Source organism: Phaenicophaeus curvirostris, chromosome 7, assembly GCF_032191515.1.
Source record: "Phaenicophaeus curvirostris isolate KB17595 chromosome 7, BPBGC_Pcur_1.0, whole genome shotgun sequence".
In the NCBI taxonomy this organism is placed as follows: Eukaryota; Metazoa; Chordata; class Aves; order Cuculiformes; family Cuculidae; genus Phaenicophaeus; species Phaenicophaeus curvirostris.
This window is the reverse complement of record NC_091398.1, coordinates 4,744,495-4,764,514: the sequence shown is the minus strand read 5'-3', so window position 1 is coordinate 4,764,514 and position 20,020 is coordinate 4,744,495. Positions and strand designations below refer to the sequence as shown.

The 20,020-nt window shown below is 50.2% G+C and overlaps 2 protein-coding genes across 2 annotated transcripts in view; one reads left to right on the top strand and one right to left on the bottom strand.

Moving 5' to 3' along the window:
* The first annotated feature begins 14,660 nt into the window (after nucleotides 1–14,660).
* Nucleotides 14,661–20,020, top strand: part of ACKR3 (atypical chemokine receptor 3) — a 198,762-nt gene continuing 193,402 nt past the window's right edge. Inside the window, exon 1 of the mRNA XM_069860622.1 lies at nucleotides 14,661–14,672. The gene's annotated coding sequence lies outside the window, so the exon portion shown is untranslated. The remainder of the gene's footprint in view (nucleotides 14,673–20,020) is intronic.
* Nucleotides 17,398–19,677, bottom strand: GBX2 (gastrulation brain homeobox 2). The gene is made up of 2 exons (XM_069861761.1): nucleotides 19,146–19,677; nucleotides 17,398–17,928 (listed from the first exon to the last, which is right to left on the bottom strand). Exons 1-2 carry the CDS (start codon nucleotides 19,648–19,650, stop codon nucleotides 17,405–17,407), a joined length of 1,029 nt encoding a protein of 342 aa, XP_069717862.1. The 5' UTR covers nucleotides 19,651–19,677; the 3' UTR covers nucleotides 17,398–17,404.

Sequence of the window (20,020 nt, the reverse complement as noted above, 5' to 3'; positions counted from 1 at the left end):
ATTTTTGGACAACTTTAGTATATTCTGGGCTAGAGGCTGCTCAGAAAGGCAGGAGAGCTCCAGGAAGGTAGAGAGAATTTTTAAGCATTTGGGCATAGTGTATAACGAGTGTGTAAGCCGTAGTATTGTTTAATTTCCCATCTTTTCCCCATTTCCTTAAATTATGTGTATTAGTGCATAAAAAAAAAACTTTAGCTGCACTTGGAGATTTCCCCTGGCCAGAGGAAGCTGGGTAATGCAGGGAGAAAGTAGGTGGGAATGCAGATACAGGCTTAGAAGTGATCTCCGGCACTGTAATGTAGTATAATTAGATTATATGGGGTTTGGATAGCTTCAGCTTTTATATTTGTATGGAGGTCGGGAAAAATGAAGTAATTTGTAGTTTGTAGTAGAAAGTAGTAATAGTGGAGACAAGCACAGATTTCACAAGGGGGTCCTGAAGGGGCCCTTTCCAAACGTCTCGGGGAGCCGCGTTTGCACCTTAACAGGGAACACATGGTCATTGTGGCTGAGGGGACTCGGGGTAAAGGAGGAGAGCGTGGCCGGGGACCAAACTTGGGGCAGCTTGCCCATCCGCATCTCGGTTTTGGGCATCTTTCTTTTCCCCTCTGGTGGCTGCTACCGCGATGCATCCATGGGATCTCCGTCTATTTGTCTTGGATCCTCAGCTCAACATCTCCTTCCGTTCTTGGTGATTTGTGGGTAAAGTTTATCATGTGGAAAATCTTTTTTTGATGTTTTGTGTTTGCTGCGTAGCAGGAAAAAAAACCTGCTCCACATTTAAGTCCTTTTCAAGGTAGAAAAACACTAATCTACCCCAAATTAAAAGGTTCTGCGATGAGTTTTGACTTCTTAAATTCTAATCGACAAGAAGGTTGGCTTGAATGGGTTTATTAGAAAATAATCTCATGTTTGGAAAAATATAGAAATAATAGAGTGAAATATCCAAAGCTGTAAGTAGGTAGATTTGTTGTATTATGATATTCGAGGTTTGGTTTTGTTGTTTAGCATGGGCCAGTTATTAAAATAAATATTGAGTGATCTCATCTCATGACAGTTTACCTCGAGTTGACTGAGTCTGTCTCACGTTTTTAAAGGGAGGTTCGAAGGGGCTTGGCCAGGATTTTCAGGAGCTGTGAATAGTTCATGTTTTGAAAGGAGGATTGCATGTTTTCTGAAAATAAAAGGTTGGTTTGGGTTTTTTCAGAGCTATCTGAAGCCCTGAATCACTAGGCATGCTTTGTGTCACCTTAGACCCTGTGTTTCCTTTCAGGTGACAGCAACATGTGGGTGAATTTACTCCCATAACTTACTGTACCTGAAGGTTCAGAGGGACTTTTGCTTGGGGGCGGATGGAATACAAGTGTCTTTGTGCATTTCAGCAGTTTTAACCTCTTCATCTCTCCGTGCCCGCCTGTCTCCCAGATCCCCGTGGCATACGCAAGCAGTAGGGGTCCCTTCTGCCACCAGGCAGAGCTTCAGCTTTCTCTTGGCCATGAACTTTCTGGATGTGCTTTTAGCTTCCAGGATTGCCTGTTTTGCAGTGCTAGTACTTTTTACCTGTGTGTTATGTACAAAACGTGAAGGGGGGTGGGTGGGGATGCTTACCAAGGTCTAATGGCATGCGTTCAGAATGACCATGTTGCTTGCTGGCAGTGGATGCACCATCAGCTCTTTTGTGTATTCCCCATTTTCTAGAACCGATCGGTGTGGTTTTTCATTTCTGAGAACTGAAGTAGCTGAAAACACTTTCCTGGTCCTCTTGAATGACAGGGTACGTGGGGTAAAACCCCTCAGAGCAGACAGCTTGATAGGGTCTGATCTGTGCTGAAGACAAACCTCAAGCTCGTGCAGGACCAGAGAAAGGTTTTGGTGCTGAAGGTGGGTTGTTGTTTGGCAGCTGGTTCCCGGATCTGGGGCTTGAGTTGAGTTGAACTGGTGGATGAAGTGCAGTCGGGGTGCTTTGAGTCCTACGGTAAGGGTAATGGATCGCATGGAGGTTGCTAACTGCTTTTGCATTGTGTGTGCTTAGATACACGTAAATTCTTTACATACTGCTATGAGCAATTGTGGGAATGTGCGCACGCCTATTTACACATTAACCAAAATCAACAGCCAATGCCAAGACTTCAGTTAGATGTTTCTAAACGATCAAGTGTCCCAGTTTGAGACCAGCCTTTTCCAGGAGTGCAGGAGGCGCGCGCGGGACGGGGGACACCTGCTTGAGGGACGGAGGAATACAAGGTGTACAGGCTTGCTGCGGCTTTTGCAAGCTGTCACTCAGGGCTCCCACAGGTAGCTGCTTCACAGGTATTAAAACCAGCTCCTTCGGACAGCAACACTGAGCTTGAGAAAACCTGTAACTCGGCCAGCAGGACTGGAGTAGCTCCCTGGCTTGAGAGAAGAATTCCCAGTTCACCAACCCTGGGCTGTTATCATGGGAAACACCAGGGATGGAGATTCCAAAGGTGAAAAGGATGGAAGGCTTGCTGCCGAGAGGCACTCTTTTTTTATATAAAATTGGTTAAAACTCAGCTTACTGGCTGAATTTTAAGTGCAGGACCAGAGGGCTGCCCACCTCTAGCTGATTCCACAATGCCTTGTGTCCCGTGCCGTTTGTGGGGCTGTTGGGGAAGACAGTGGTTAGATGTTTCTGAAGAGCTGTCTCCAGGTGGGTCCTTCCCCAAGAGCAGCTCCTCATCCTTCCCTCCACGTGTGCGTGGACATTCTGTGCTCTGAGAGAGCCAAGCTAACGCGTGCTAAGGCTTTGTGTGTACCCAGTAGTCCAGGAAGACTTGACCGAGCGTCGTTCACACCTTTTCTACCCTTGCTTTTGGTTTATAGTCATATCGGGTGGAGTCAACAAGGAAAGGGCAAGGCTGGCAGAGCAAGAAGGGTGTTTGGTGCAAGGTATGGCAGGAAACATGATGAGGGGTGTGTTGGAGATAGGAGGATCTTTCTTTTCCCCTTCTTGTGCATACGACAAAAGAATTTGTTTGGAATGCTGTTGAAAACCCCTCTAGGCATTTTTTTCTGATTTATCCAGAGGTGCAAGAGGCATCTCCTGAGCTCATTTTGCCAGTCCACAGGGAAAACAGGACGTACCCGTCCTCTTGAAAGCCCAGCCCTTTGCTCTGTGGGAACATCAAGCTTCCAGGGGACTGTGCATTCGATCCAGCTCTCTTTAATTGTTTTAATACCAAGAGCATCTTTCACTTGTAGGCAGCTTGTTGAGGTGGGTGTGTAAACTGAAGGGGATATTTGGAAGAGAAGTGTCTTCTGTAACACCTAGTGACTCATTATGTGTGGCCGTTGCCTTTGGACTCTGGTTTGGGATTGCTGGGGACCTGACTCTGCAGCTCCTGCTGCCTTAAACCTCCCGACTTCAGCGGGATGTGAGCACATCCCGAATGCTTTGCCAAATAAATTTGAGGCGAAACAGCTTTGAATTGAGCTTGGATGCCCCTCTGAAGTCTAAGTTTGGCCCCTAGTTCCAGCGAGGTTGTGATTTGAGGCTCAATCTAGCCAGCATCTTTAATTTTGGAAGCGGATGCATATGCTGTTCCTTTCTTTTATTCCTTAATACCCTGTGACCGCCTGCAAACGCTGGATTTTATGTTCAGCTGAGTTCAGCCCCTCCAAGTCTTTCAGTTTTTCTGCTTTGTGATGTTCGTCTTTCTGGTTGGGATGTGGAGAAAGGGAGCCCGGGTGAGTAGGGACACCTGAGACCTGTGTTTGGGGTAGAGGCAGAAGATACCTAGCACATGGCAGGCTTTATAGCAAGTTTGGGGTTTTTTTCTGTTTTTGTAAATAATAATGTATAAATGATGATGAAACAGTGTGGAAATTATTAAAAAAAATACGTCTTTTGTTGTTGTTTTTATATTACCTCATTCAGCAAGTTTGTTTTACAATGACTCAATGATGCTTTATTTATATTGTTTGTACTGTAATTAAACCGATTGACAAACATTTCACTTTGCTTGTTGTTTCATATGATTTTGGTTTGATTAAGTATGCCAGTTTGTATTATGTTTCCCTTTCCTCTCTCTCTCTCCGCGTTGAGATTTTTGTGTTGGCTGTACAGTATTCTGAATAATTAAAAGCAAAAAAAAAAAAAGAAAGAAAGGAAAAAAAGGAGAAAAAAAAAGTTGTAAAGTACTGCAGAGAGAGGCTGCTATATTGTATAGGTCTCTTTCTAATAAAGACAAGAAAACTCGTTCGTCGCAGCTTGCTTCTTTGCTTGAGTCTTCATTGCCGTGTTATTGAGTTACACCTGCCCTGGCCCGACTTTCTTCTCGTATTAATGATGAGATACTGTCACTCTTTGCCAGTAATAAAGATGAAGTATTAGCCGAGACCTGGGATGTCAGAAGAGCCGGTAATGGTGCAAATTGATAAATTAAAAAGCAATAAGTCAACCGGACCGTAATGGTGTATATCTAAGAGTTCTGAAAGCGCTTATGAACTGAATGACAGATCTCCCAGCAAAAATATGCGAGCTTTCATTAAAAACAGTTATTCTCCCCGAGGAAGAGAGAGTAGTAAATGTTGCACCTCGGCTTTAAGAGTCTCTGGAGGAGATCCAAGGAATTAGGCCAGTAACGGTTACATCTGTATCTGCTAAATTGGTTGAAATGATCATTTAAAATAAGAATAATAAAACATTTTTAAGGTCATGATACGGAATAGTCTAATCACTTCTTTGAAGGAAAATCATGGCTCTCTATTAGGCTTCTCTGAGCAAGTCGTTTAGGGGCCTGGACAATGGGCAACTGATTGACATTTATTTATGTTTTTAAAGGTCTGAGTACATCATGAGAAGTCAGGAACCTAAGTACGCCCAAGGAGAAGGCAAAATATTCCCCTGGTGCAGAAGGTTGAGGGATGGGATGGGATGGGATGGGATGGGATGGGATGGGATGGGATGGGATGGGATGGGATGGGAAGGGAAGCAAGAGGTGGGATGGGTTTTCACCTGGGCAGCCTGGTAACTAGCCACATGCCATGACAGCTCCTGGTAAGACCCCTGGGTTGGGTCTCAGTGGGTTGGTGATATCAATGCTATCAATGGTTGCGGAAGGACTGTAGAAGGCCAATAGAAGGCCTGTGGTATCAAGGTGGGTAAAATAAAGAATAGTAAGGTTCAGTAAATGTGTATTAATGGCAAGGGGTGGGGAAGGAGATGACTTAAATAATGCACTCTGGGATGAACCATAGAATCATAGAATCACCAGGTTGGAAAAGACCCACAGGATCATCGAGTCCAACCATTCCTATCAAACACTAAACCATGTCCCTCAGCACCTCATCCACCTGTCCCTTAAACACCTCCAGGGAAGGGGACTCAACCCCCTCCCTGGGCAGCCTCTAACAGTGCCCAATGACCCCTTCCATGAAAAATTCTTTCCTAATGTTCAGCCTAAACCTCCCCTGGTGGAGCTTGAGGCCATTCCCCCTCATCCTGTCCCCTGTCACTTGGGAGAAGAGGCCAGCTCCCTCCTCTCCACAACCTCCTTTCAGGTAGTTGCAGAGAGCAATGAGGTCTCCCCTCAGCCTCCTCTTCTCCAGGCTCAACAACCCCATCTCACTTCTGATTACTCAGGAGATTTAAGATTGTAAGATCCATAAGGGCACCATGGAGCAAGACAATGAACACTATGGTTTGGCTGGCTATGCTTGTCCCACCTTATAAAAGACAGAGAAATTAGGATTGTTCAGAAATTAGTAGAGCTATGAAGAGGTGGGAGAAGTGGGGAATTTCTCTCAAAAAGATACACAAAGAATGGGATGTGATAGCCATGGATAAAGAGTAGAGAAGAAGCAGACTAGGGATTTCTCTTTTAGTGGTCTTGCACTCAATGTGGTTCATGGGCTGATACCGAAGGGCAGTTTAGTCAAACCGATGGTGAGATGGATGAGTTCTCCAACGTGTCACTGGACCAGAGACCTCACTGCAGTGGGATTTTGTGCAAGACAAGGCCCAGCCAAGACAGAGAAAGTAAGCTTGCGTCTCCAAGGACTGAGTGGAACCGTCCAGAATGTGGAATTAAGGTTTTTTAGGTTTGTCTTTTACATCTGCTGGTACCTCAGCCTAAATTTGTTGGTCCTTCAGGTTATTGCCCATCTCATCAGGTCTCGCACCAGCTGTTGGTTCTATCCTGTCTGATGGGGCGTTTGGGGAGGGGGCTTGGAGGAGGTTTTCCATTTCTTTTTCTGCTCTTCAGTTCTCCAGGGTGGCTGTACCAGCACTGTGGGGGATGAAAAACTGCGGGACTGCTTGTGGATTATATTTTTCCCTCTTTTGGGGGCCTACATCACTGTTTTGTCTTGCAGCAACTGTGCATCTTTGTTCTTACAAGGTTTTCCCACCCTGTTTAACCCCACCACACATCCTACCAGCACCAAAGCAGGAGGTGGCTGCTTTATGTTCTCCCCTTCTGGATTTGAAATGTGAATTTCAAACGTGGGAGAACTTGTTTTGGATTCGCCCTGGGTGCAAAGCTATCGTAGTGCTTTTTTTAGGAATCATCTGTCCCTCCCCTCCTAAAGGGATACAGGTTTTGATTTTATGATGGCCATGGCATCTCTAACAACCCACCTAAGATCTGGCTTCTCCTGGGAGATTCGAGTGCCAGGGATGGTGGAGATTTAAGGATGTTTTTCATGCCCACATTTCTCACCTACCCCAAGCCCACCCCCTTGCACCCCTTGCAACACTCCCAGCTGGGGGCGTTCACAGATGCCTTGGAAGAAAAGAAGATATCCCACTGCAAAGCAACAGAGGTCAGGAGGGGATTTTTAAGGAAAACTATTGAGTCCCATAATGAGAGTAGGGAGAACACCCTCTTTTTCTTTTTTTTTTTATTATTTTTTTTCTTAAAGAAAAATGCAGTTACTGTAAAGACCAGACTATTGCTCTGCCATAAGACCTTGCTGTGTGTTTCCACCCTTCCGAACAAAGGATTAGCTTTGATGGATGCTGGGAGCACCAGCATCTGCTCCAGAGCCCAGAAGAAGTTTGCTCTGTAGGTCCCGCATGCTCTTAGCCCTCATCCAGAGCACTCCCTCACCAGTTTTGTTGTTTCTTATTTGTTCTTTAACACAAACCCACACTGATATGAAGGGAGAGATGGGATGAGACACCTGAGGACAGCACGCACAGAGACCACTCACAGTGCGATGGTGAGATGGGGATGACTCCCTGCTCTGGGTAAACAGCTTTATTTTCCAGAAGAAAGCCAACCTCACCCAAACCCAGCTGTTCTCATAAAGAAAAGAAAGCACTTTATGCTTCATGAATGTCAGGTGAGAGTAGCCAGGTCAAAGATCCACCTGCACTGACATTCCTGCTCCACCTGTGACCAAAAGCCAAAGCTGGAGGAGAGACTAAAATTAGATTACACGGAGCTTTTGCTATGTGTTTCCTCAGCCTGTAGTTGTTTAAAGTTCAGGGATTTCTGAGCCACCTGTTTTGGTGAGTACAGTAATCCTCAGTGGATTTCTCTTCCATCAAGTAGGCTGGTCCTGAGTCTCTTGAAACTGTGTTCAGTTCTGGGCCCCTCACCACAAGAAGGATGTTGAGGCTCTGGAGCGAGTCCAGAGAAGAGCAACAAAGCTGGTGAAGGGGCTGGAGAACAGGCCTTATGAGGAACGGCTGAGAGAGCTGGGGGTGTTTAGCCTGGAGAAGAGGAGGCTGAGGGGAGACCTCATTGCTCTCTACAACTACCTGAAAGGAGGTTGTGGAGAGGAGGGAGCTGGCCTCTTCTCCCAAGTGACAGGGGACAGGACAAGAGGGAATGGCCTCAAGCTCCACCAGGGGAGGTTTAGGCTGAACATTAAGAAAAAAATTTTCACAGAAAGGGTCATTGGGCACTGTTAGAGGCTGCCCAGGGAGGTGGTTGATTCACCTTCCCTGGAGGTGTTTAAGGGACATGTGGGTGAGGTGCTGAGGGATATGGTTTAGTGTTTGATAGGAATGGTTGGACTCGATGATCCTGTGGGTCTCTTCCAACCTGGCGATTCTATGATTCTATGAAAGCTTTGAGGATCCACATCATCCTGCACAAAGGAGTTCCTCAGCTGAACCACAATGGTGGTGAAGAACCACCCCCCTTCCCTCCTCCCTTTGCAGCACCTGTGCGAGGAAGAGTGGCAGAGGGACCTCCTGGTTCAGGGTGACTTATAGAATCATAGGTTAGTTTGGCTTAGAAGGGACCCCGAAGCCCATCCAGTTAAACCCTCCCTGCCATGGGCACTGAAATATTCCTGTTAGAGATGCAATTCCCACCCAAATGATGAGGAGAAGATGACTTCCAAGAGCTCAGGCTGCAGGAGTTACCAGGAAGACACATTGGGGAAATGCAGTTACTCCTGGCGAAACCCTTAACTGTGCAGTAGGAAAACCACAAACTGATGGCAGGACTGAGAAATCCACCCAGCAGCCGTTTATCTCGCCTAACGTCCAGTAAAGCCCTTAATTGGCCAATAAATGCAGTCACAATAACTGCAGCACCACTGCCAGCAATTAGCACTTATTTATTTGCATTCTGCCCCCACCAATCCCCACTCCCCGACTTCCAGATCTGTTTGTTTTTAAGCCAGGGAGACTCCTTGTGTTTGCCAAAGAGAGGATGAGAAGAGCTAAGCTGGTGGAGTTAAAAAGGTGATGCTGTGCCACAGGGCAGGAGGGATGAAGGGTTGTGGAGCTGCAAAACCATCTGCAGGGCTTTCCCATTGCTCCTGGAATTAATACTGGGCTCCTAGGGAATGTGGGGTGCTTGGGGTTTGCTCAAACCTTTTAAGAAATGGCTCAGTACTGGTGCTGCTTGTTTCTCAGTTGAAGAGAATCTCCTGATCACCTTTTGCAGCCGAGAATAATCATCTATTGTCATTTTGGCACAGGAGGAAACAATTCACATAATTTTTGAGAATTAGCAGGAATCAGGGGCCAGGGATATTTAATGGGCTGGGATTCTAATTGGCCTTGAGTTGCCAGAGCTGGAGGAAGGGGATGATAGAGACAAGCAAATGCCCAGCAACAGCTGCTGAGATTGGGGTCCCCAAACACAAAGCCACCTCATTCTGCAATGCTGACAGCGATGGAAGGGTATGTGTTGTGAAATCCTCTCTCTGCTTTTGGATACAGTGGGCTTGTACCTAATTTGCAGGCAATAAGAAATTACTGAGAGCCCTTGACCTCTGTGCTGGGTTGATGATGCCCATCAGTGGTTTCATGCAGGTCCCCAGATGCTAGAGAGAAGAGCTGGAGCGAGGTGTCAGAGCTGTGGAAAAGGCAGGGAAAGCAGCTTGACCCAGCTGAAAAAATGATTCCCTCCCCCTAGCACTGTGTTTACCCTTCGGAATGGACTGTCTTTGGAGGCATTTCTGCAGTTGCTGGGAGTTTGTGGACTCGAAAGGGATGGTGCTGCCAAACAGCTTGGTGACTGAAGCAGAACGGGACAATCCCCCCACGCCACCCTGACAGTACAGGTGAGCGTGGGGGCACCAAAGGCTGCTGAGAACCCCCCCAAAGAGATGAGCATCTCCGATTGCTGCTGAGAAAAGCAGATTTTGGTACAACTTTCTTTCCAACTGCCAGCACTCTGCCTTCCTCCCCCCAAGAGATGCAGCATCTACAGCTCCCGCTCTGCAGATCCAACTGGTAATAGCTGGGCTGATTGACTGCAGATTTCCCTGTAACTGAGCTTAATTAGCAAGCTAATCAGGTCTGGAGATGGTTCCAATTTATTTATTGGCTGATGGCTGCCACTAATTGGCCTGGCCAGTTAATGCTGGCAGCGCTGAGGTTTGTGCCAGGTGAATAAATACATCAGGATTTCACCCTTTTCTGCACTCAGAGCTGGCCAAGCTCACCTGGTGAGCACCTGAGCTTGAGTGCAGGTGGGGTGGTACCTGCAGCATCCCCTCCCCGTGGGGTGTGGAAGGGTCAGAGCATCATGCCCAGTTCAGACTGGGAGGATGATGCTTGCAGGCAAGGGTAGAAAAGAGGCACGAGTAGCAGAGCTCAAACACCCAAAATAATCCCTGTGGCAGGGCCAAGGTGTCCAAAAGGAGTGTCACCTGTAGGTCACCTCTTTTGAAGATGACTCAGAGGAAAACTCTTGCTACTTGTGCTTCTTGGTTCCTTCCAGCCGTGCAAAGGTGATATAAAAGGGAATTTTATTTTGCTTTTTATGAAAAATAAGAAGGGAAATTTTATTTCTGGATTTTTCTTTTTTCCTGGAATCACTAGGAAAGCTGTGTTAGTGCTCTCTGGGTTTGCTGGAGCATCACTGAGTTCATGTGCAATGCCTCTTGAGCAGATGTAAAGAGAAAGGGGAATGCAGGTGCTGCGGCAGAGCTTGACCCTCTACTGAGTATTGGAGAGCTGGGAAAGCTGGGTTTGTTAATTAAAGCGTGGAGGAAAGGTCTCCTATCCCTCCAGAAGTCCCACCAGCATCTGGATGTGGGGTGGCAACATGTGTGTGGGATGGCAACAAGCAAAGGAAGGAAGGGAATGAGATTTCCGTGCTGTCATCTGCTGTAGAGGAGAAACAAAAGGGATGGAGGGATGGATGATGGAAGGAGGAGGCACTTACCGTGGTAAAAACCCACACTTGGCTAAAGAGTCTCTTCCTCGAAGATGTTCAGCCCCAAGCTGAAGAGACACCCTCTTGTTCCCCCCACATGCCTTGCCAGTTGGCTCAGATCTTTAATGGTTCTCCGTATCTTAAGCAAAAATGAAGGGGTAAAAAAAAGCCTTCTAATTGGAGTCTGTCTCTCTGGCCTGAGCTGCTGACGTTGATTCTTGCACTGCTGTCCTCCTGTTGACTCAAGAGCTCTTTAGCACCAATATTTTCTTCCCTGTGGAGGCACTTAGGGACAATTATAGAGTCACTTCTCCATCTCCTCTCCCTGATGAGCCAGGAGGGTGGGTGGGTGTCAGAGAACCAAGTTTTCTGGGGGGCAAAGGACCTCCTCGAGGTGACAATCCCAGTGTGGGACCTCCCAAATGCAGCCAGCGATGATGCCTGGTGGGACTGGGGAGGATCTGGATGGGAGTATATTTTTCGGGGGGCTGCAGGGAGTCCCACCCTGGCTGTTTCAGGTGATGGAGCTGGTCCATGCTGGGCAGGGAGAATGATGAGGATGGAAAATCCCCGGTACAGGTGATGCTCATGGCACCGAGGGAGCGGAGGCAGGCAGGCGGGTGGGTGGGATTCACTGCTGTGGCTCTGAAATCTTTTGCTGGAGAGGGTTATTAGAGGGAGTAATTGGGATCACCTTACTTTACAAATGTTACTTTGCAGAATGAGGCAGGAAGACAGATCGATCTCAACTATTATTCATTAAGGAAAGTCCTTTATAAATCCCAAATTAACAATTTCTCTTAGAGAGAGACTTCCTATTACCCTTCTTTTGCGGGAGCTTATTGCCGCTTTGGAAATGGGGAAATATGAAAATAATTGGGGAGGGGGAGAAATAGCAGTCGTGGGCTTAGGAGCTGAGCATCTGCTTAAAAAAAAATACAGATGTGTGTCTTAAAAATGACCATTACCCTAATTCAGAAAGGCAATGTTTTTGATAGATACTATTAGACCACAGCCATAATGACGTTCATAAAAGCCTAAGTGTCTTCTTAGCAATGAACAGGCTATTTGTAAATGTTCAGTGTATCTACAAGCACCGATGGTTTGCTCTGCTGTCATCCGTCCTCTGATTGCACAGAGATGAATATCAGTCAAGAGGGGGGACCAGAAAGCTGGTTTTACTGGTGCCAGTGGGACTGGGTGACTCTTAGCCCTGGCCAAGGGGGAGCTGTACAGTGCTTTAATTATTTGAGGGGGTCTGGCTTGGTGTTTAGGGGGGGAAGGGAGAATTTCAGCCCAAACCCTCTTGATGGGTGAAAAACATGAAGAAACTATGCTTTTGTATTTTTTTTTTTTTTCAAGCCGTGGAGAAAAAAAACAACACAGTTATTGCTAGTTAAAAATTCTTATGTACCTTCCAGCTTTTGGAATTAGCAGGAGGATGACCTGGGAATTTTAATGTAGGGGTTTGGTGTGGGGCTGTGTATATCAGAGGGTGCGTTACCCCTGGCTGCCAGATTTGAGGTGATGGGACATGCCCTGAGGATGCTTCAGAGAGGTGTGTGAGAGGGTTTTGGGTCCAGAGGTGTTTTCATTGCCCAAAGAAGCTGGCTGGTTTGCTTTGAGTCAAGATTGCCAACAAAACAAAACAAAAAAAAGGCAAAACCCAATTACTTCGTATGACTGTGACTTCTTTAGGCTGTTCTGGGAGTACCAGCAAGGGAGACAGATACCTTTCAAAGCAATTTAGGGGCCATATCCACACTTTCCTGCATCATTTCAGAGCTCGGATGCTTTTTGCAGAGAGAATAAACCTCTTGAACAGGACCACAAGCAGAAGGAAAGCAGCAAAGGTTTCTAGTCAGACTCAGATGCAGTTTTTGTTGCCCCCCAGATAGCATCAGGATATGTTACCTTCTAAAAAAGACAAACCATAAATCACTGCTAATGCATCTTTTTGGGGAGCTTGGTTTGAGGTATCGGTGCCTTTTAAAGTACCATGGGTGTACGAAGAGGGAAGAGCTCCAGGCAGCACATGTTCACCCTCTGAGCTCCAGCTCCTCGCTGTTGATAACGTGCTCCTAGAAAATTATAAATAGGAGTCCCCAGTTTGCCTTTCGCTCTGTTAATTAATAGGATTTGAGCATTAAAACTGCTACCCCGGCGTCGGCGATAGGCCCTTTGCCACTAATTCAGGCCCCTTGCCACTAATTCAGTCATCCTGGCAGGTCAGTGTAAACACCCCATATTTTACTGCCATTTTCAGATTATTCCCTTGCCTTGTAATTATTTTCCGGGGAGACGGCAGGGGATTAATTCCAGGCTCCCGTTCCTCCGCAGATGGTGGCGAGCCCTAGCACCGAGGTGATGCAGAGCATCCCCTGGCAGCGGATAACGCCGACGATGCGAGGTCCGTTTCCTCGCTGATGAGGAAAATGTTAAGCTGAGTCTGCGCTCCTCTTCTTCCACTTTTTTTTTTTTATGAAGAAAAGGGAGGAAGGACTCGCTGCGGTCCCCCTGGTGCAGAGGGCCACTGGGCATTGGCAGGGAGATGCTCACGTGGATGCAGCCCTGGTGGGGACCACAGGGGTGAGTTGGGCAGCCCTCACTCGGGCTTCACTCCGACACGCTCAGCATCGCGGCGAGAGGTTGAGGCTGTTTATTCCCCGGGGTTTCCTCTGCACCAGGATGTTTGGAGGATGAGGAGCCCGCGTGCCTCACAGCAAGCAGTTCAGGCTCACCCTTACCAAAATGAGGGAGACTAGTTTTGCTTATAGGTCAAATACTCAATTTTTTATATGATTTATCCATAACTCATCCCCTGCTGGGGCTGGGAATCAGAGCACCTGCCGGACCAAGAAAACGCCGTGTTTTCCTTTGGGTTCAAGATGCTGGGAACCAAAGAAGAGGTTTAAATCACACACACACAAAAAAAGAAAAACAACATAAAAATAGCCTCTATCCCTCTTTCCTCCCTTTTGCTTCCCCTCTTCCCAAGCTGAGCTCCAGGGAAAGTTGGGTGAGTAAGTTTGCCGAGCTGGAGGGAGGGCGGCACAGATCGATTGGCGAGTTTAATAGGATCAGGTCAGTGTAATCCTGTTTTAGCCTTTGTAATTCAGGCAGCCAAGGAGACCTCAAACTATAGGGGAAGGGGCTTTTAAAACCTCAGCGGTCCTGCCACAAAGCCAGAGGCTGGGGCCGGGACAAAAGCGGGAGAGAGAATGAAGTGGCTTGAAATAAATAGATTAAGGCTCTCTATGGGCCAGGCGTAGCGGGAGGGAGAAAAGAGCAAGCGAGAGGCGGGTGAGCATCCCAGGGAGGGGGACACGAAGGGACCCAGAACCCACAAGGGATGCAGGGTGGCTTGGCAGAGCATCCCCTCTTGCTGTGGGGTGGCTGTTATGGGGCACAGGGAGGGTTTCTCCCCCCACCGCGCGTGTTTCTGAAGGGTTGGGATAGGCAATCAATTTTTACGACGCGATTTATAATTCATACAGGTTGTCTTGGTGCATATGGTGTTGCTTTTGTGTGTGTCAGGGTGCCGGGTGCTTTATGACGGTGACGGTGGGAATTTGCATTGGCAGCCGCTTACCGGCCTCATCGCTCTCCTCCTCGCCGATGAAGATTGATACGGCTCCGTGAAAAAGCGCGGAGAGGGACCCAATCCTGGAGGACAGGGAGCACGCAGGGGTGGGTGGCCTTTGCAGGGGGTTCTATGCACCCTTCTGGTGTCGGAGGAGATGCTTGGTCCATAGGGGGTTGATTTCCAGCATGGGTATGGGCTTCCCTCTCCCATCTCCCCAGATTTTGGGGTGATGCTCAGTGCGGATGCTGCCACCACAGGGATAACCCCAGCGGAGAAGGGGCCTGGCACCCCCTGCCAGGGCACAAAGGGGACCTTGTCAGCAGGGCAGGTGAAAGGCACAAAGCCCAGGCTGGCCATTCCCAGTTGAAATAATTAAACCAATTAAGTCAATACAAACAGCAACAAGGCAGAGCTGCCCCTTCTGAGGAAGCAGGGGCCACAGCTGGAGTCCACCCCCTGCTTCCCACCGCCCTGGCATGCACTGAGTTTGTCTGGTCTCTGCAGTAGCCTTGGCATGCACTGAGTTTTGCAGGGTCGCTGCAGCAAGGGAGTAATCGGAGGACGGGGGGGTAGGATTTAAAAGCTGTGATGTCTGATTTAAAAGCTGTGATGTCTTATTTAAAAGCGAGGCAGCGTGCTCCTGGTCTCACCAGAGAGGAGTGGGCTCCTCCGGCCACTGCATCCCACTGCTGCTGAATGGCAGCGGCTGGGAGTTTAAAGAAAAAAATAAATTACATATAGATTTTAAAAAGGGGCTTTTCCTAAGGCTGGAGGCGAGGCAGAGAGGAGCGAGCACTTTTCCTTCCCCTCCGACTTTAGGATGCTGCGAAGCGGGGCCAGCATCGCTCCCCGAGCAGTGCAATTATTTGATCTGCAGATGTAAGAGGAATTTATTGTAACAACAAATATAGTGATGTCAAAACCCAACCTTGGATTAAAGCCGGCAGCCAAAGGGGAAGTGTATTAATTTCAAACAGCATCAGAGGCCAGTGCCTATTAGGACGAGCTATTCTTCAGACCCCCCCATCAGAATTAATCATTGGGAGTTAATTTGAAGCTCAGACAAGTTGCTGTTAATTTAGTGCAGGGAGGACGGGATGGAATAAAAAGCTGAGGTGCTGGCCGGGCCTCCTGGGTCTCATTAATCAGCGAGCTGAGACGGCCTGGCTTGATTACAATTTGCAAAAAAATTCATTAGAGCCTGGGCGATTGACAATTTTTCTCTCTGCCTGTGATCTGACTCATTAGGCAGCCAAATGAAAGCCATGATGATGGTGATGATGACAGCTATCAACCCCCTCGCTTGTTTATCTCCTTCTCCTCTGGCCCCCGGCCCCGGGGCTCCCCCCTCCGGCCCCAAAACCCCCACAAAGGGGAGGATGGGGGGACCCCAGCCCTCCAAGAAAAGAACTTCCCAGCTCCTGGGGGCAGACGCTGCCTCGTAGAGGGAGGGATGCCCGGGGGGGAGCAGCTGCTCCTCCCTAAAATATAAATATCCCCCCACCCTGGAGGGGGGTTACATCTCCGGGATGCTGTGCTTTCCCACCAGCATCCCCTTTCCACCGAAAAAAAAGAGACTAAAATAATGTCAAATATATATATTCTTTAAAAGAAAAAAAAAAAAAAAATGAGCTGCGCTTTGAATCCCGGGGGCTGTGGGGCAGCTCCGGCTTCCCCCCTCCCCTCCCGCACAGAAGGAACCCCGAAATTCGTATTTGTAACGATATTTCTGTGGGGTTGGGAGGCAGAGGTGCTGCCGCTGGGAGAGGGGACACCCTCGCTCCCCTCCAGCCCCATCATCACCCGCAATAATAATAATAATAGCAATAATAATAATAATAAACGACCAAGTGCAAGGGTTGTAAAGGATGTCACCGCAACCACGAAAACGATGTGTGTTTACTCGCAGCTACCTCGGGAGAAAATCTCTCCTCTGACTAGTCCCAATCTGAATTTTAAGGCGCCCCCTCCACCCTCCCGACCCCTTTTTTCCTTGGGAAATTAACGCTGTTTCATCCCCAATCGCCCCCGACGGCCGGTGGCACCGGGATGGATGCGTAAAATAGGGGGGGAAAGGGATGAAAAGGATGGAGGGGGTGGAATGCGGGACCCTCCACCCCCCCACATCAGGGTTAGCCGCGTTTAGTCTCAGAAAAAGCCTTTTTTCCAGCCTTCCCACCCACCCCCAGCTCTAAAAACGAAATAAATAAACTTTTTCTCGCTGCTCCCCGACAATAAATGTGGTTTCACTAAAAAAAAAAAAAAAAAAAAAAGAGGAGAGAGCAGCTGCATCGAGGGGAAAGGAAAATCAGCTCCACGCCAGATTCTGGACAGAACAGCCAGGGGATGGAGGGCTTTTTTTTTTTTTTTTTTTTTGTCTGTTTTGTTTCTTTGTCGGTTTTTATTCACAAGACTTAGTTTGCTTTTAAATTTCATAACTTATAAGGAAATAAGCTACATTGAAATAAATTAAACACAATAGAGAAGATCGTGCTTTTTCTTTTTTTTTTTTCCTCCCTCCCCTCTCTCTCTTTTTAAACATGGCTTGGTAGAATAGGCAAACCAAATCGACAGAAAGCCAGGCAAAAAATATATTTAAAAAACTGTCCCCCAGTGCCTGCCACTCAGCCATCAGAAATAAAACCAAACAATAGAAAAGGCATGAAATGAAACTCTTAGTTTTTCTTTCGGTTTTTTTGTGTTGGTTTTTTTTTTCTCTTTTTTTTTTTTTTTTTTTTACCTTTTGCCCCCGATAAGAAAGAAACCCCAGAAGATGGTTAAAGGGTTTTGCTGGGGATGTCTCTGCTGCTGGATCCAGCGCCGACACCGTACGGCATCCGTGGTCCCCATCGCAGCCCAGACAGCAGCACAGAGTATCTACAAAGTGGGGCAGAGTAACAATAAATATCTGTGTGTCTCTTCCAGGGTTTGATACTCCTGCTCCGAACCAAAACACAGTTTCCGAGCCTCTTGCCTTCGCAGACTCTCTCTTGCCTCGGTAAGTGGAAAGTTTCACGTTAGAGTTCGCTCCTGGCAGGGATTTGCCATGCACTCACATTGGAATCTTTTTTTTTCTTGTTGGCTGCTGTTTGCTTTGTTTTCTTCATTCATTTATTTTATTTTTTCTTTTTTTTTTTTTCTTTTTTTTGAGTGGGTCGGTTTTAAACCCCGATTCGGAAACTTTTCCCCTCGAAAACCTGTGGTTCTGAGCTGTAGGGAGGAGGGATCAGGGTCGCGCTTGCTCCAGCTGCTGGTGCTGACTCCTGATCGCAAACCTGCTGACGTGCACCGGGATGGGGACCACGATCTTAGGGTTTCGGGAGGGCTCCCCTGTCTTGGAGTTGGCGTTGCCCGCCTTGACCCGTTTCCACTTAGCCCGCCTGTTCTGGAACCAGATTTTCACCTGCACCTCGCTGAGTTTGAGGGCGTGAGCGATCTGGGACCTCTCGGTCAGGGACAGGTACTTTTTGCAGTGAAACTCCTTTTCCAGCTCCAGCAGCTGCTCGCTGGTGAACGCTGTTCTCCTCCGGCGGTTTTTGCCTGTGGATGTGGTGTTGGTGGAATTGGGAGGGTTCTGGGGGTTCTCCTCCAGCACGTTGGCAGAGTCCTCTTCCTTGTGAGCCGCCTGCCCAGGGATGTTGTCGTCCGAGCTATAGTCTAGGTCGCTGTCCATGGAGAAACTTTCCTCTTTGCCTTTCGCGTCCTCTTCGGATTTGGGGTCCTCCTTGCCCTGGGCACGGAGAGCTCCGGCTGGAAGCGAAGCAGAGGCCTCTGGTTAGAATTCTGTACCCTCCATCCCACACCCACCGTGCATCCAACCCCCCGATGCTGGATCCATCACCCAAAAATTGTTATCGTTGGAAATTCTCGCTTTATTCTGGTCACTACCTATAGGCTCAAAACCACCTTCCCCCTCCACCCTTCTCTCTCACCTTGAGACCACCGGGGGGTGTCCCCGGGAGTCCCTGGGGCCACCTCTTGCCCCGACTTGCCCCCCCACCCCCCATCGGGGATGCAGCTCGGATCCAGCTCCCACAGGGATGCTCCCCAGAGGGATGCAGCTCGGATCCTGCTCCCACGGGGATGCTCTCTCGTGGAGATGCTCCCCAGAGGGATGCAGCTCGGATCCTGCTCCCACGAGGATGCTCTCTCGCGGAGATGCACTTCGGACCCGGCTCCCATGGGGATACAGCTCAGATCCTGCTCCCGCGGAGATGCTCCCCACAGGGATGCAGCTGGGATCCCGCTCCCAGGGAGATGCAGCTCGGACCCCACTCCCGCGGGGATGCTCCCACGGGGATGCAACTCGGATCCCGCTCCCGCGGAGATGCTCCCCGCAGGGATGCTCCAGCAGGGATGCAGCTCGGACCCCGCTCCCCATAGGGCTGCTCCAGCAGGGAGGCAGCTCGGACCCCGCTCCCACGGGGATGTTCCCGCGGAGATGATCCCCATAGGGATGCTCCAACAGGGATGCAGCTCGGACCCCGCTCCCCATAGAGAAGCTCCCCATAGGGATGCAGCTCGGACCCCGCTCCCCAGAGGGATGCTCCAGCAGGGATGCAACTCGCACCCCGCTCCCGTGGAGATGCTCCCTACGGGGATGCTCCAGCAGGGATGCAGCTCGGACCCCGCTCCCCCTAGGGATGCTCCCCACGGGGATGCTCCAGCAGGGATGCAGCTCGGACCCCGCTCCCCCTAGGGATGCTCCCCACGGGGATGCTCCAGCAGGGATGCAGCTCGGACCCCGCTCCCCCTAGGGATGCTCCCCACGGGGATGCTCCAGCAGGGATGCAGCTCGGACCCCGCTCCCCCTAGGGATGCTCCCCACGGGGATGCTCTCCACGGGGATGCTCCAGCAGGGATGCAGCTCGGACCCCGCTCCCCACAGGGATGCTCCCCTCAGGGATGCTCCAGCAGGGATGCAGCTCGGACCCCGCTCCCGCGGGCCGGTGCCGGCGTTGACTCACCGAGGGAAGCCTGGACGGCGTCGGCGGCGGGGAAGGGCAGGAGGGCTCCGTCCTTCCCCAGGAAGGTTTTGCCGTCGTCGCCGCCGCCGTCCGGGCCCATCCCGTCGGCTTTGTCGAAGTTGCCCGGGGCCGCGAACTTCCTGGCGGCTTCTTGGTGCTGGGGGGAGGCCGGGAAGGCTCCGGGCAGCGCGGCCACGAGGGTGGAGGTGAGCGCCATGCCCTGCGCCAGCCCGGAGCAGAAGCCGGAGGGCAGCGCGGGCAGCGGGTGCGGGTGCGCGGGGGGCAGCGCGGGCTGCAGCGCGGCCGGGGGGTGCGGCGGCGGCGGCGGCGGCGGCGGGGGCAGCACCACGGGCCGGTAGGGCATGAACATGGGGTAGCCCGTGTAGACGAAGTGTCCCGGGGCGGGCGGCGGGGGGCTGCCGATCAGCGAGTCGATGCTGAAGGCCGTGCTGCTTCCCAGCGGGCGCTGCATCATCATCAGCGACGGCTGGAAAGCCGCGCTCATGCCGGAGCGGCGGTGGCGGCGGCGGCACCGACCACACCGACCGCTCTCGCTTCGCTTCAGCCTCTCGCGGACCCACCCGCGCGTGGGGCGGAGCGGGGCCGCGCCCCCCCCCCCCCCCCCCCCCCCCAACCCACCTCCCTCCCCTCCTCCCGCCGCCGCTCTGCGCGCCCGCGCTGCCCCGCGCCCATTCACATTTTGCCCGGCTGGGAACGCGGGGCGCCCCACGTGACCCCCCGCGACGCTTCCCATTGGCCGGGGCGGGGCCCCGGGGGCGGGGCTTGAGGAGCGGAGGCCACGCCCCCCCCGCCCCGCGCGCCCCATTCACCCCGCGCCGCCGCCGCTCGGAACCGCCGGACCCCCCATCACCGAC